The 12,894-nt window shown below is 42.6% G+C and overlaps 2 protein-coding genes across 4 annotated transcripts in view; one reads left to right on the top strand and one right to left on the bottom strand.

The window, feature by feature from the left end:
• The window catches only part of GSAP (gamma-secretase activating protein), a 48,729-nt gene extending 43,015 nt beyond the window's left edge, over positions 1-5,714 (top strand). For all 3 annotated transcript variants that reach the window (XM_050906767.1, XM_050906757.1, XM_050906747.1), the window contains 4 exons: positions 702-763; positions 2,743-2,847; positions 2,997-3,090; positions 4,133-5,714. In XM_050906767.1, the coding sequence (XP_050762724.1) occupies positions 702-763; positions 2,743-2,847; positions 2,997-3,090; positions 4,133-4,233 (362 nt within the window). In that variant the 3' untranslated portion in view covers positions 4,234-5,714. The remainder of the gene's footprint in view (positions 1-701; positions 764-2,742; positions 2,848-2,996; positions 3,091-4,132) is intronic.
• A 169-nt stretch (positions 5,715-5,883) lies between these two features.
• Positions 5,884-12,894, bottom strand: part of CCDC146 (coiled-coil domain containing 146) — a 68,760-nt gene continuing 61,749 nt past the window's right edge. Inside the window, exons 15-18 of the mRNA XM_050907721.1 lie at positions 10,765-10,893; positions 9,073-9,210; positions 7,414-7,662; positions 5,884-6,183 (exon numbers count right to left, since the gene is read on the bottom strand). Coding sequence (XP_050763678.1) covers positions 5,980-6,183; positions 7,414-7,662; positions 9,073-9,210; positions 10,765-10,893 — 720 coding nt within the window. The 3' untranslated portion in view covers positions 5,884-5,979. The remainder of the gene's footprint in view (positions 6,184-7,413; positions 7,663-9,072; positions 9,211-10,764; positions 10,894-12,894) is intronic.

Here is a 12,894-nt window from a genome sequence, read left to right as displayed (position 1 = left end):
GTTAAAAAAAGTTCTATATGAACCCGTGTGGTCATCAAGAGCAGATCGTGTTCTGTATGTGGCTTTCTTCTCAGCAGGAGCCAAGTAGCTCATTTCCACAAAGGAGGCTTAGGAGCAAACTAGGACACCTACGGTGGGAATGATTGGGGCCTAAGGCTTCAGAACGAAATGGGGAGTGGGACAAATGGGCAGGTGCAGGCACAGTTAGCATCACACCCGTGTTAATTGCCTTTTCTAGATCAGAAGGGAGGAAGAGAGAACAGTAGCATAAGTTTCCTGGGATGCAGCAGCACTATGATAAGACTCTCCAACAGTAATGCATTTCATCACAGCTGCAACCATGTTCCCTTGTAATGTGCTGTTTCTCCAGTGTTCAAGAAAGGGGACGACACAATATGCTGTAGTAATCTGTGCCTGATCTTGATAAATGTGGAGAGTTCTACTTAGTCATAACAGGTTTGAATTACTGTATAAATTGTTACATAAAATGGTGAAGTCACGTACAAATATACAGAATAATATTTATATAAATGGTATAAATATAAATAACACTCCTACTAGCCCTTATTTAAAATTAAAATTTTCATTTCATTACAGAGGTGACATTTATTCAGAATGTCTTCAGTGCAAGTTGAAAGTTATAGTTATATGGTTACTGTTTTGGTGGTGTTTTGTTTTGTTTTTATTTTTTTTCCTTACAGATCTGGACAACACTGAGAAGAATGAAAAGCTGAAGTTCAGTATTGTCATGAGGCTTCCCGAGGTAACTAATGACTTTGGATGTCATTTCTTGGATTTTGGAATTGATAGGAAATTCCTCCCTGTGCATAGGATCAAGCCAATGGAAGACTTAGCTGTGATTCAAATAGGGCTCAGATATAACCTGAACCTCCACAGTTTCTCCATCTGCCACTCGTGACCTGTCAGGTACCCTGATAACTTAAATTGTAGATTTGTCCATAATGTCTTACAGTGTCTCCAGTAACCTACAGGAATCAAATAGACAAGACTGACACTGTTCTGCTGAGTACTCACCTGCATAAAGCAATAAGGGTTTAACGGGGTTTAAAGAGGACTTACGGCGTTTTTGTGTGTGTTTAGCATCCACAAATGCCTTTTTCGCTTGTGACCCCTGCATTTAGTTTTATACACTTTATCAAATATGTTCAAAACCTGGTACAGTAAAAGCTGCAAAGTCTGATCATACCACAACTCTGTGGCAGGGATTGAATTACAAGATCTCCTCCCCCTCTGTGAAATCTCCCAGCCTCGCCCATTGGTAAGGTGACTCGCTTAGCCACATGCTGGAACTAATTACTGATGCTTCATTAAAAGTTCCGACAGAATGGGAGATTGACTTCTCCTTTTCCCCTTTTTGTTCTTAGTGCACACCACAGTACTGCAGAGGAAGCACAACATCTCGCTGAGCAGAGGAGAACCAGGGATCCCCCCTCGGGGAGTGCCTTGCTGTAGATCAGGCTTTCCTCAACATAAGTTGCTTATTGTTTGCTCATTATGGGCTGTTACGTATAGTTCAAATGGCCAGAAGTGCCGCTTTGGTTTTCCTCTAACAAGGGCTTCTTTATTTGGCAGCAGTTTTGAGAAGGGGTAGGGAAGGAGAGCTCCACAGGAGGTTCTTTGTCCTCTGTGTCTTGTTTTGGGCATGGGTTGGTGAGCTGACATCAGTGTGGGGCCTCTCTGAGCTGTCAGCCCCAGGCCTGGTGGGTGGGGAACACCATTCCAACCGCACTTGGACTCGAAGGGCTGAGCTGTTCAGGCTTTAGGGGACATGTACTGCTAGTTATGTGCAGTAGATTCAGTGCCTTATTGTATCTATTTACAGCTTTGGGAAAAAATGCAGAGAATAGTTTGTTTGCCAAAAAGGACACTTTGGGGTGACTCGGACTATTTTGAGCAGGTTACATTCACTAGATGACTTCAGTTGCAGCAGAAGCAAGTATTTAAGCAGCGTTGAAACTGTCCAGCATTTCCTAAATGAACTCTTTCAGTAGTCTGTGTTGCAATACAACTGAAAGTGAGGGGGGAAAGAAGAGATCTAGATAAGGAAAATAGCAGAAGGTGGAGCTAATTTTAGTGTGTTCATATTTGTTTGCATATTGGTTAGGATTGGAAGCTTTGGGACATCTGGGTTTGAATCTCTTTTGCCTTTGGGAATGTGAATCAATGTTCAGTTCCCAGGACCATCACCTAAATAATGGGATGCAAATTGTGTTCCCAGTATCTCTCCTTGTTGGCGTTCTGCTTTTGTAACTTTCCTTAGACTAAGCCTGAGAGAAGCCCTGTTCTGAACGGAGCACTGAGGAATGGGGCATCTGTGTTCTTCTTTGGGAGGAGAATGGATCTAAACCAAAGAGTCACAGTGAAGGACAGATGGTCATTTTAAGCCTCGGTTAATATTTAAGTACACATGCGAAGTGGGACAGAGGTAATGGGACAGACTGATTGATAGAAACTTACTGAGTAGCTCAGTGGGTACTGAGTAGCAAGGTTTTGATTGTTTCCCACATTTTAGGAGTGTGTTGTAATCTCTTAGTTACTGGCTATGAAAGGAAGGCTCCGTGGCTAAAAATGATGACATCTTAGCTTCTGTCATCAGTGTCTGAAAGCAAAGCATCTGTGTTACAGCCTGGATTTTGTTTTGGGTTTTTTCCTCCTTTTCCCCCTCCTAAGTTTCCACTGTCCTGTGTTTATGTTCTGAGGTTTTTGTTTTTTGCTTACCAGGCTTTTGGTCAAAAGGTCCGCCAGTTTTGGAATCATCCGATAAATGCTAATTTCATTGCACGGAAATATGTGAAACTTTTGCTCGAGAAGCTGGGGAACAGGCAGGTAAGAGCACATAGGCCACTTTTTTTAATCTTTTGCTTTGACACTGTTGAGATTCCTGGTCTTTCTGTAGACTACAACACACTAAAGATAACACTGAAACTTGGTACTCTGCGACTTTGTGAACTAACCTGAAATATTCTCCCTTACAGTGTAGCAAGCCTATCCCTGAGAGACTCTCAGTCCCTGTAGAGTTTTTGCCACTTAACTACCTGACTAATATGTTGGCAGAGATAGAGAATCAAGGTAATGTTAATTCTGTACTTTGGAAGACCAATAATTGTTACCCTTTGATGCTCACACTCAGCCGTATCCTGCCTATATTGACATAACTGAGTTCTAAAACTCCGGTGATGTCTGAACATGTAGGTTTGGTGGTCTTTCTGCTGACGGGAGTTGTCAGGGGGCTTCTTCACTGCATATCCTTTCATCCTAATCCTCTGCGTGTTGAATCCAGTTGGCAAACTTGCATTTTTCAGACCACGTGTAGTGAAACGTGGTTCATGCACAGCGTGGTGGTAGCTGTTATTCTGTGTTCAAATGGGGAGAAGGGCTTGTTCCTTATTTATACATTATGGTGGCTAAGAGGCAACCAAAATCAGATCTTCCACCTGAGAAAAGAGTACCCACGTCACTAGGTTAGGAGGTGCTCTGAAATAACAGGCATTTTTTATTTCAGTGCTGTTCCTTTTTTTTGAAATTAAATTCAAATTGGTTAGGGCATTTGCTTCATACAGTGAACCTAAGCAGCTGAAGGTTTTTGAATTCCACTGAAAAAGCAAGGTGCATTAAGGGAAGCATTACACTTTTTTAGCGTTACTGGCTATGCCTATACTAGTAAGCAAAATAAAGTCAGGATAAGGACCTGAAGGCTAAAATAGGATTGTCCACGTATGGATATCGTCCCATTTGGGGAGGAGAAAGAGTTAAACCATATAGAACCATATAAGAATGTGCGCTGGTCCATTTTATGAACTAGCACAAACATAGCCACCGTGCTTAAATATTGTTTTGGATCTCCAGTGTAGAATTAGTATGGAAATCCCTAGCAGCCTCCAGAGAGAGTCTGTCACTTACTTAATCCCACTAACAGGAAAGCTTCTGCCATGGGTGAGCATCCAAACGACTCCACTGAAAACTGTAGGTATTTTGTGTAAATGAAAACACAGTTCCATTTATTACCTTATCTTTCATATTGTAGATCAAGATGTTTAGTAGATGGCAGGACTAAGTGTGTAAGAACAGCTACGATTTTGTAAATACTAACTTTCTCACAATGTTTTTCTAGGTGTGCATCCATATGAAAAACAAGATCATGTTAATGTAAGATTTGTGGAGGAAACAGCACTCAAACACACTCTGACGCTTTTGGGCCTCAAATATTCCTGAAATAACATGCTGTTGAAGAAGGCTAACTGTGGTACTCTTGTATAAAAAGTATTCACACAGAAGTGTGCAACCACCTTTTTTTTTGTGTTTGTTTTAAACTTAAATGTCGTGTTGTTTTCCAAATAACCTGCAGTTTTGTGTAGCCACCATTACTGACATAAGCTACTCAAAATATTGTTTGGTGCAATGTATTGAGGCTGAAATCACTGACTTCTCAATATATCCTAGAGAAATTTGTCTGACACAAACCCAGGTTTCCAATAAAAGATATCTGTGGTTTCATGTTGAAGTGGTCAAAAAAGTGGAACTACAGCAGGTATCAAAACACGCTGTGAAAATTGGTATTAATCTCAGTTATTTTAACAAGATAGAGAATCCTGAAAAAGGTAGTCCAGTTGTATTGTACAGTAACGAGAAACCGGTAACTGTTTACTCATTTAGATTAATAAAATGATTTCTTGGTGTGTTTATGTAAAGCAGGTAAGAATAACAGATGATGAATCAGTTTTTGTATATAATGTGTCGGTAATGATGCATTCATTCCTTGTGGTGGTCATGTGTTATCTTACGGTACTTCTGCCTTTGGAGTTGGATTCTAATATATTCAGTTTTGTAATTAGCGCGAAATATAATCTTAAAGTGCATGTGACAAGGTTTTGTTTTGGTTTTTTTAAGCTATGTATAATATATTGTAAGCAATACAGGATAAGAAAAAAGTTTGTTAGAAATTTACCTTCACGGTGGCTTGGACAGAGCTTTACTTAATTCTTTCCTTACAACTTTTAGTGTTACACTTCAAACCTCAGCTTCAAAAAGAAATGATGGAGATTTGTTTTTTCCTTCATTTTCAACTTCTATTTATATAAAACTGAACCAGTGTTGTTTGGGTTGTTTGGGTTTTTTTATGTTCTGAACTGTGACATTAATTTTAAATAGTAATAGTGATTTGCTATGCAGAGAAAATCTTAATTCTGACATGTAGGATTTCTGCAGTCCTTATTGGATTTAAAAACACCTCTATCAAAGTTTTGGACTATTAAACTAGTGAAATTCATTGACAATTTGGTAGATTTTTGGAGGTTTTCAGTAGCAACCTCTGATATTCTCTCTGAGCAGTTTCCACTGATGCTTCCTGTTCCTTACCAGTGAAATAAAAAGATCCAGTTCTCAGGAGTGACTCAGCAAGTTCATGGTCATTCCCTTGTCATTGCCATCAGTGGAGCAAGAGTTTTAGCTTTCTCAGTAACTGCATAGAGGGAAGGAATCTTTTTCTCAATAGAATTAAAATTTGTCTGGCAAGCATAAACTCCAATCCCAGACTGCAGCAGGCTATGTTGGTGTATTTGTATAAGCAGTGGGGACTTTGCTCATATTATATTAATAACAAGAGAAGATTTTCTAGCATTTTCTTTTTTTTATACATTTCATTTTAATGAAATGTGTTACAAAATATAATCAGACATAATAAAACTTCACCTGGAAAAAAAAGCGTAGTATGATGATCACTCATTTTTCTTAACAATTTTAAAATACTGCACTGCATTTGGGATACCAGGTTCCTCCTAGCCAGGAGAAGGGAACTTGGATCAGTGACTATTTAGCTATGCTGGCAATTAACAGCTGTTTTGTTTTCAATACAGAATTGGGCTAAACACGAACGGACATTCCTTCAGTGCAATGTAAATGCTGTTGGCCCTAGAGATTCAGCAACTGGTAATGGCCGCTCCTGCTTTAGGTGCTGTCTGTTCAGATTTCAATTGGCTTTACAATAGGTTTTCTGAAATGTCTCATATTTGAACCAGGTTCCCTTGGTTTGAAAGGAGCCAGAGCGCCGTAGGGCCGCGGCAGTGGGAGACTGTGTTCGTCATCTGGGATGTAGGCAGTTGGGCGTTGTTCAGCTGTCGTGTGGACGCAGCCGGGCGCTGCAGCTTGTTCCTCTTCTGCAGCGTGCTGCGAAAGAAACACGTTTTGATCACATAGTGATTATATGCTTTAAAATGCTGGTACTCTCCTGAGCCAATGTACAGAATGCCTAACAAAGAGAACGCCATTAGTCTAGTCCTTAGCAAACCAGGAAACCCAGAGGGGTATTAAAAGGCAAGTATGAGTTATTGACCATGCAGATGTGAGTTTGTCCTTTTAAATAATATACAGTTTGAGCCTGTAATGCTTTTGTTATTTGTGAAGAAAACCGATTAGATGAACTTTTAAAAGTTGTGATAAGTATGCACAGAACATCTCAGCAACAATAGTTCTGATGCTTCAAAACGTGACTGTGTTTACACTGGCAGCAGCTGTTCCTGAATACTGTTACTGCAGTGAGCTTGCATCTGCAGCACTGAAAGGAAACTGAGTCACAGCATGAGGAGAAGTGTTAATGACAGAAGTTTCTTATTCTGCACCAGTTTTACTGCAGCACTTCTGTGCGACTTGAAGTTCTTTAAGTGTATGCACGGTGTATTCTTCTCCCAGCTTTGTGCGCTTTTCAGATTCCCTTGGAGCGTCAAGTAAAGGATTCGTGTAGCACAGCTAATTTCCCATCCGCAAGACTTCCCTCAGTACGCACATCTCACTTCTATACTGTTTCTTCTCTGGGAGCTCTCTGCTGTGGGATCACTGACGGTCTCAACTAAGGAGGCGTAGTATCCAGCAGGGTAGAATTTGAAGCACTATTTGATATGCTGCCCTGCCTACCCTCAGTGTCTTGCCCAGCAATCTGATTTCTTGCTACTTCTGATCTGATGTTCCCTGCATCTGGTATGTGGAAGACACTAAACTTAGTGTTCCTGAATCCCGCACTCCACCTTTTGCAGCTTTACCTTGAAATCAAATGGAATGCAGTAATTCACCAATGGCTATCTCACCCATCATCCCAAAACATGGTCACACAAATTACTTTAATAATTGAAGGTAAGTCTTCGTTTTAGTGTATTCTCTCCTTAAGAGTCAGTGACCAGTTCTAAGCAGTGTTGCCAGACTGCATTTAAAACCCCACAGACCCACAATGTACCACTTCAGTAGTGGTCTCTGTCTATACCATCATCTCCACTGGCTCCTGGAGCTCCGTGTCTGGCAGCAAACAGCTACGTAGCGAGCCAGCACAGCTCTTTCAGAAAGACAAGCTAGAGCAGTGAGAAGATGGGGCTGAAGATCTAATTGCAACATATGGCAAAAACTTACTTTAGCTCTGGCTTCAGCTGCTTCTTTTTGCATCTTCTCATTGCGTAATATCTTCAACCATTCATTTTCTGTTTCTTTAGGAGGGGGAAGGCCTTGATCTATCCTTGATGAAACAGTCATCAAAAATTGTTCTTTATCTCTCATTTCCTGCTGGAGTTTAATGGTGAGTGCTTGCTTCATGGATAACTCTGCAACAAGAGCCATCATCTTCTGGGTTCTGTCCTTTATCTTCTTCTGCAGTTCGTTTGTCTGGAGTAAGTAACAATTGCATTTTAGTTAGGGCTTCCCTGGAGACACTTGCTGGGCATGACACTTTGTCAAGCTGGACCTGATACTTACCTAAGTTTTAAAAAATAGTTCCATACTTGAAAATGACGTAATGAAACAGAACACGTGTTTCTGTGTACACTCGGAACCACAGAAACTGGCAGTGTAAGAAGGCACATTTACTCCAATACAAGATACAGCAAAGCAAGTTTGTAATTACCTCCTGCCCTTTTCAGCTGAATAGCGAAACTCCCACTGCCCTCAACGGCCTGGTACCCCGATTCCCATTGAGTTTATGCACAATTAACTTTGTAATAAAGGTGTAATAAGCCCGATCCTTACAAGATAATTGCATGATAATGTGGACGCAGCAGGGCTGCGGGTTGTGAAGTTATCCTTGGCAGGGGGACAAACAAAAGGAACAGGACAGGAATACTTGACTCTGACTGGAGATGATTTAAACAAAAAAAACCCAAAAAACTTAAATATTCTTTTTTAAGTGACTAACAAGGAATTGGGAGAGTCAGAGCACTTGTGAATGTACTTTTGACACGCTGCCATTTTTACAGTAGTTTATTAGCCCATGGTCATGATTTCACAGACCCAAATAACAGCCATGTTATTTCTCTATCTGTGGAAAAGTAAAGATTTACTATAAAGACGTGTTTTGTTTTAAGCCTTTCTGAGTGCCAAACCTAACATCTAAGGAAAAAAAAAAATCAACCCTGGCCTTGTTTTACATTAATTAGGGTTTGGGTGGGTTGTTTTTTTTTTTTTTCCCCTGTCTTTCACTCAGCTCTGCTCTATTTGGAGCTTTTTCATTAAGGAGGTGGGGTGAGAGGATTTTTGCTCTTCTCCAAACAATATTACTGGCAGTTAAAAGGAAATAGCTATAATTATATAAAAGTAACTGTATTGAAAATGATATTTCTTTCCTGTGTGGTTCTCCCTACCTAAATAACAAAGAAACTTTGAGCCAGATACCAAGTTTATCTTTTTGCATGTTGGAGTAGAATTTACCTGGCTTTTCCTTATTTCTTCTTAGCCTTTGACGTGTTTGTTGTGGAAAAGCTCTTAAGTACACATCCAAAAGGAGGATTCTACCAAGTTTCTAAGCATCTACCTGAGAAAGAACTAATCCTATATTTTGGGGAAAGGTACTATTTACGGTGCAACTTTCTTTCAAAAAGAAAGTACGCTCACCTCATGCTTTTGGTATGTCTATATTACCGTTACTACTAAATGTCTGTAATTTCTGAAGACTAACATATGATTTGCCTATCAATATTTCCAGCCACTTTTGTAATTTGCAAGTGAGTCATCTTACCTCTTCCCCAGATATTATTTCATTTTGTATAGGCTGGCAAGCAGAGCGTGCAATGCCCTTCTTACCCTTTTAGCTAACAGCAGTGTGTCCTGCTTCCTGTTCTTTGCCGTGGCATGGATTCTGTCCGTCAGCCGGGAAACGTGCTCGTAGAGAAAATCTGTCTCCAGCAACTTCTCCTCCTTCTGCACCAGCTCTACCTCTAGCTGCAGCGAGAAGGAGTATACAGGGTGTAGGTAAACAACAGGGGAAGGTGCAGCACAAGGTGTTCCTGTGGTTGCTTTGAGAGCTGCTGAAATAATACTGGTGAACAGCCATAAATAATCACTTCACCATCAGTTTTCTCAAACTTTTCACCCTCTCTGCCAAGTATCAGGCCAAAGTTGGTGCAGTTGGTTACTGTCAGTCATACAGGTCTTCCATATCAGACCGGGCCCTTTTGGGGGGCAGGGGTTTACACCAGCATTATTACTGCCTTGCTGTGATTGTCTTGAAAGCAATGGGTTTTTTTCTAGTGATTCTTTTTTCTTTTTTTTTATTTAATCTTCTGGTTCCTTGAGTCACGCCATAATGAGAAGGTTTCAGCTCTTGCTTTAAATACCTTTACCCTCCTGCTGCTAAAAAAAAAAAAAAGAAAGTATGGGCTCCAAAGACTAAGTACTGTGCAACTAGAAGGACTTTAAAATCACAAGGAGGTTGAAAGAGAACATTTAAACTTATCTCACAGCTCCAAGAAACCCGGCTTTTTAATGCGCAGGTTGGTAATAGCGGGCTGTGTTGTAGCCTGCTTGGCTATGCAGAGCTCCCTCGTGTCAAGGAATATGGGACAGTAAAGCAAAAAGCTCAAGTAGTTCAAGCAGAAGTGTTCATGGTAAATCCTTACAAACTGGATTTCAAAAGGAGGACTTAGGTGTGTACTGCTCCGAGCTTGCTGTTACCCTAATACCTTCACAGCCCCCTGTGAATCCCCCCTGAACACTAAATACAGTGGGGGGAGTTTTGTGCCCTTATAAATGGGACAGACAAAAATATCTAAGAAAATATCATGGCTGCTCGTTCCATTCCTTTACCTTCCCCCCATACGCCATACAGGAGGTGCCCTGAAATTGGCTTTCATACTGGACCTAATGCTTCATTTTGAAGCCTCTCCTGGCAGTCGGCAGCAATGCCGCAGTCAGGCGTGCCGCTGCTTGGCTGGCCTGGCTGCCACTTCCAGGAAGGTCTGTTCTGTGGCTCCCTGTTCAGCGTGGAAACAACCAAAGCCTGATAAGGATGTTTGTTTGATCCTATGTCACATATGCAGACTTTAAGAGGGTAGTGGGACTGCCTCCTGCTCACAGCCCGTGCACAGTGGTGGAACAGCTAATAGCCAGTTGCAGAAGAATGGCAACTTCATTTGTTAGCAGTTTATTATTCTGCATATATTTCCCTCTGCTGCCTTTTCTGTGCCTTCTTGTAGTGAAGTGGGAGCGTCTGCGTTGAAGTGCCAATGATGCGAATGGACCAGCTAGCAGAGGATGCTGCAGAGCCAGGTATACCACACAGAGCTCCCCCTCTCCAGCCTCTGCTGGAAGAAGTCGCAATGTCCCACGTCCCGTTGTCCTGGAAAGCAGATGCTGGGCTGGAGTTCCCATTAGCCAATCATAACTATTTTAATTTTTCTTACAGAAAGTTTATTTTAAAAATAAAAGATGCTATTTGCTTGTTCTAAAAGAGGTCAATCACAGTGGAATAGCTTGTGATGTGAGAAGTGATGTTACCTGCTCAATCTTTTTTAGCAGCTCGGGTGGAGATGGGTCCTTCCCTCCCAAGTCTCGCTTTCTACTCTGATTTGCGGCGTCAGCAAAGATTTCCTCCATCCGTTTAATCCTGTCCTTGCACTGGGAATACTAGCAAACAAAAAGCCACAACAGTTATTTTTTCAGACAAGAAGCCAAAAGCCCTGCTATTGCTGTGTGACCAGAGATGGACGGACTCAGTGAGTCTGATTTATGCCCGGAGAACCACATGAAAGCGGCTGGGGTGGTGGCACTGCCAACACCTGGGCTTGGAAGCAAGGCTCCAGCCTTGCTGGGAGAGTTTGGGATGCTCGGGCAGTGTAGGCCTAAGCTAAACGATACTGGTCAAACACTGGAAAAACATTTCACTATGAAACCAGAGATGGACGTACATCATTCTCCTGTCCTATTGCTAACGAATGGGAATTTGAAAACCAGTAGATTGTGTCACAGAAGGTCATCCCTATAATGCACAAATATAAATCAGCTTCATCTTATTAATGGTTTAAGCGTCTTGAATGCTTGTTCTCTTGACGACTCCTCCACGTGCAACACAACCACCTGAAATTGTGTATAAATAATGCAGCTGCACGGACGAGGCTTCTTCTCTGAGCCACCAGGTATCACGACAAGAGCCCTGGACTAGAAGATGATTTTTACCTTCTGAACTTGTTTGGGAAGTTAGAAAAAGGCTGCCCCAGGGGCTGATACCTTCTTCAGCTTCTGCTGGTGGCCTGGCTGAAAAGCCGCAGACGGTTTGTACCAAATCGCGTCCTTTGGGCCATAGCGGGGTGGGCTCAGGGCCACCCTCCACAGCCGCCGTTAGCAGGCGGGGGGACGGAGCGCAGCCGCTGGGGCTGGGCAGCGAGCTGAGACCCGCCACAGCTACGGCTCCGTCCTCGGGAGGGAGGGAGGGAGGGGAGCACTGGGGAAGGGTGGGAGCCCTCACCGGTGTCCGCTTCCTTCCCCGCGCCCCAGGTCTCTGCAGCCCGGCCCAGCTGCACCTCCAGGCCTGGAGGCGGCTGCGCAGGGGCAGCGGCGGGCGCCTGGGGCTCCTGTGGGACTCACAGCTTGAGCGCGTCCCTGCAGACTTTCTCAGCGCTAACAGACAAGATTTCCTTGTGCTGGGGGTGGAGGAGAGGGGTTAATACAAAGGATTACGAGCCATTAAAGGAGACAACGGTGTGACAGTTGCAGGACGGAAGCAAACCCTGCTGTCTGCCAGAAATCGAGTCCCACCTGCTGCTTTGTCCTCAGGCTACTTTTTTTATCCTCGGGAATACACCAAACGTTTGAGGTGGGGAGTCTTCCTTTATTCCCTACAATCTTCTGTTTGACCCACAGGATCCATGTAGGGATGTAGGAAGGGTGCAAGTGCCTGACAGTTTGGTTGCAAGTTACAGCTGAAAGTCCTGCTTCCCCACTGGTTAGCGCTAAAGGTCTCATCCCTACAGGCATCCAAGTTTTCTACGTTAAAGTTCTCATGCACATGTCCTGAAGTGACTCAGGGGTGACACTGAGCAATGTGGTACTCCCGGCACCCAGAGAGGCAGATGTTCCCTGACCTTTCCGATGTGAGACCTTCCCATGGAACAACACTTCCCAGCATACACTAGATGGACATCCATGCTTCGCATAAATACTCGCTGAAGGGGTGACTGGGACCATTTCTTCATGTTTGGACTTGCAAGACTGGCAGTGGTGGGGTTTTGTGCTTTGATACGCACCTGGCCATCTCTCAGCGCATTGTCACTCCAACCTTGACCTATTAGCTCTGACATAGCAACTTACTTGTGTTATGTTACAAATGCTAACCATCAATTGCAGGTGATGATATTATTAAGGAAATAAGTGGTCCCTGGCTCTCAAAGTTATGAACAGTCACCAAAAATATAAAGTAAATGTTTAGGTGTTGCTACCGGGATGGGGTTTGTTCACTGGCAGTTAAGTCATGTTTAACTGGAAAAGGGAAAACTGACAGATCTCCTTGGGTGGTAGTGGAACATTACCAGAACACTTGTCTTAAATACTTCTTTTTTCTGGTAAAAAAGCATCACACAACTCATTCTTTTACACTTTGTCTAAGAGTAGGCAAAGTAAAATCCTTAAATG

This window comes from Gymnogyps californianus, chromosome 1, assembly GCF_018139145.2.
Source record: "Gymnogyps californianus isolate 813 chromosome 1, ASM1813914v2, whole genome shotgun sequence".
Classification (NCBI taxonomy): Eukaryota; Metazoa; Chordata; class Aves; order Accipitriformes; family Cathartidae; genus Gymnogyps; species Gymnogyps californianus.
The sequence above is the reverse complement of the archived record's forward strand: the minus strand, read 5'-3'. Positions and strand labels throughout refer to the sequence as shown.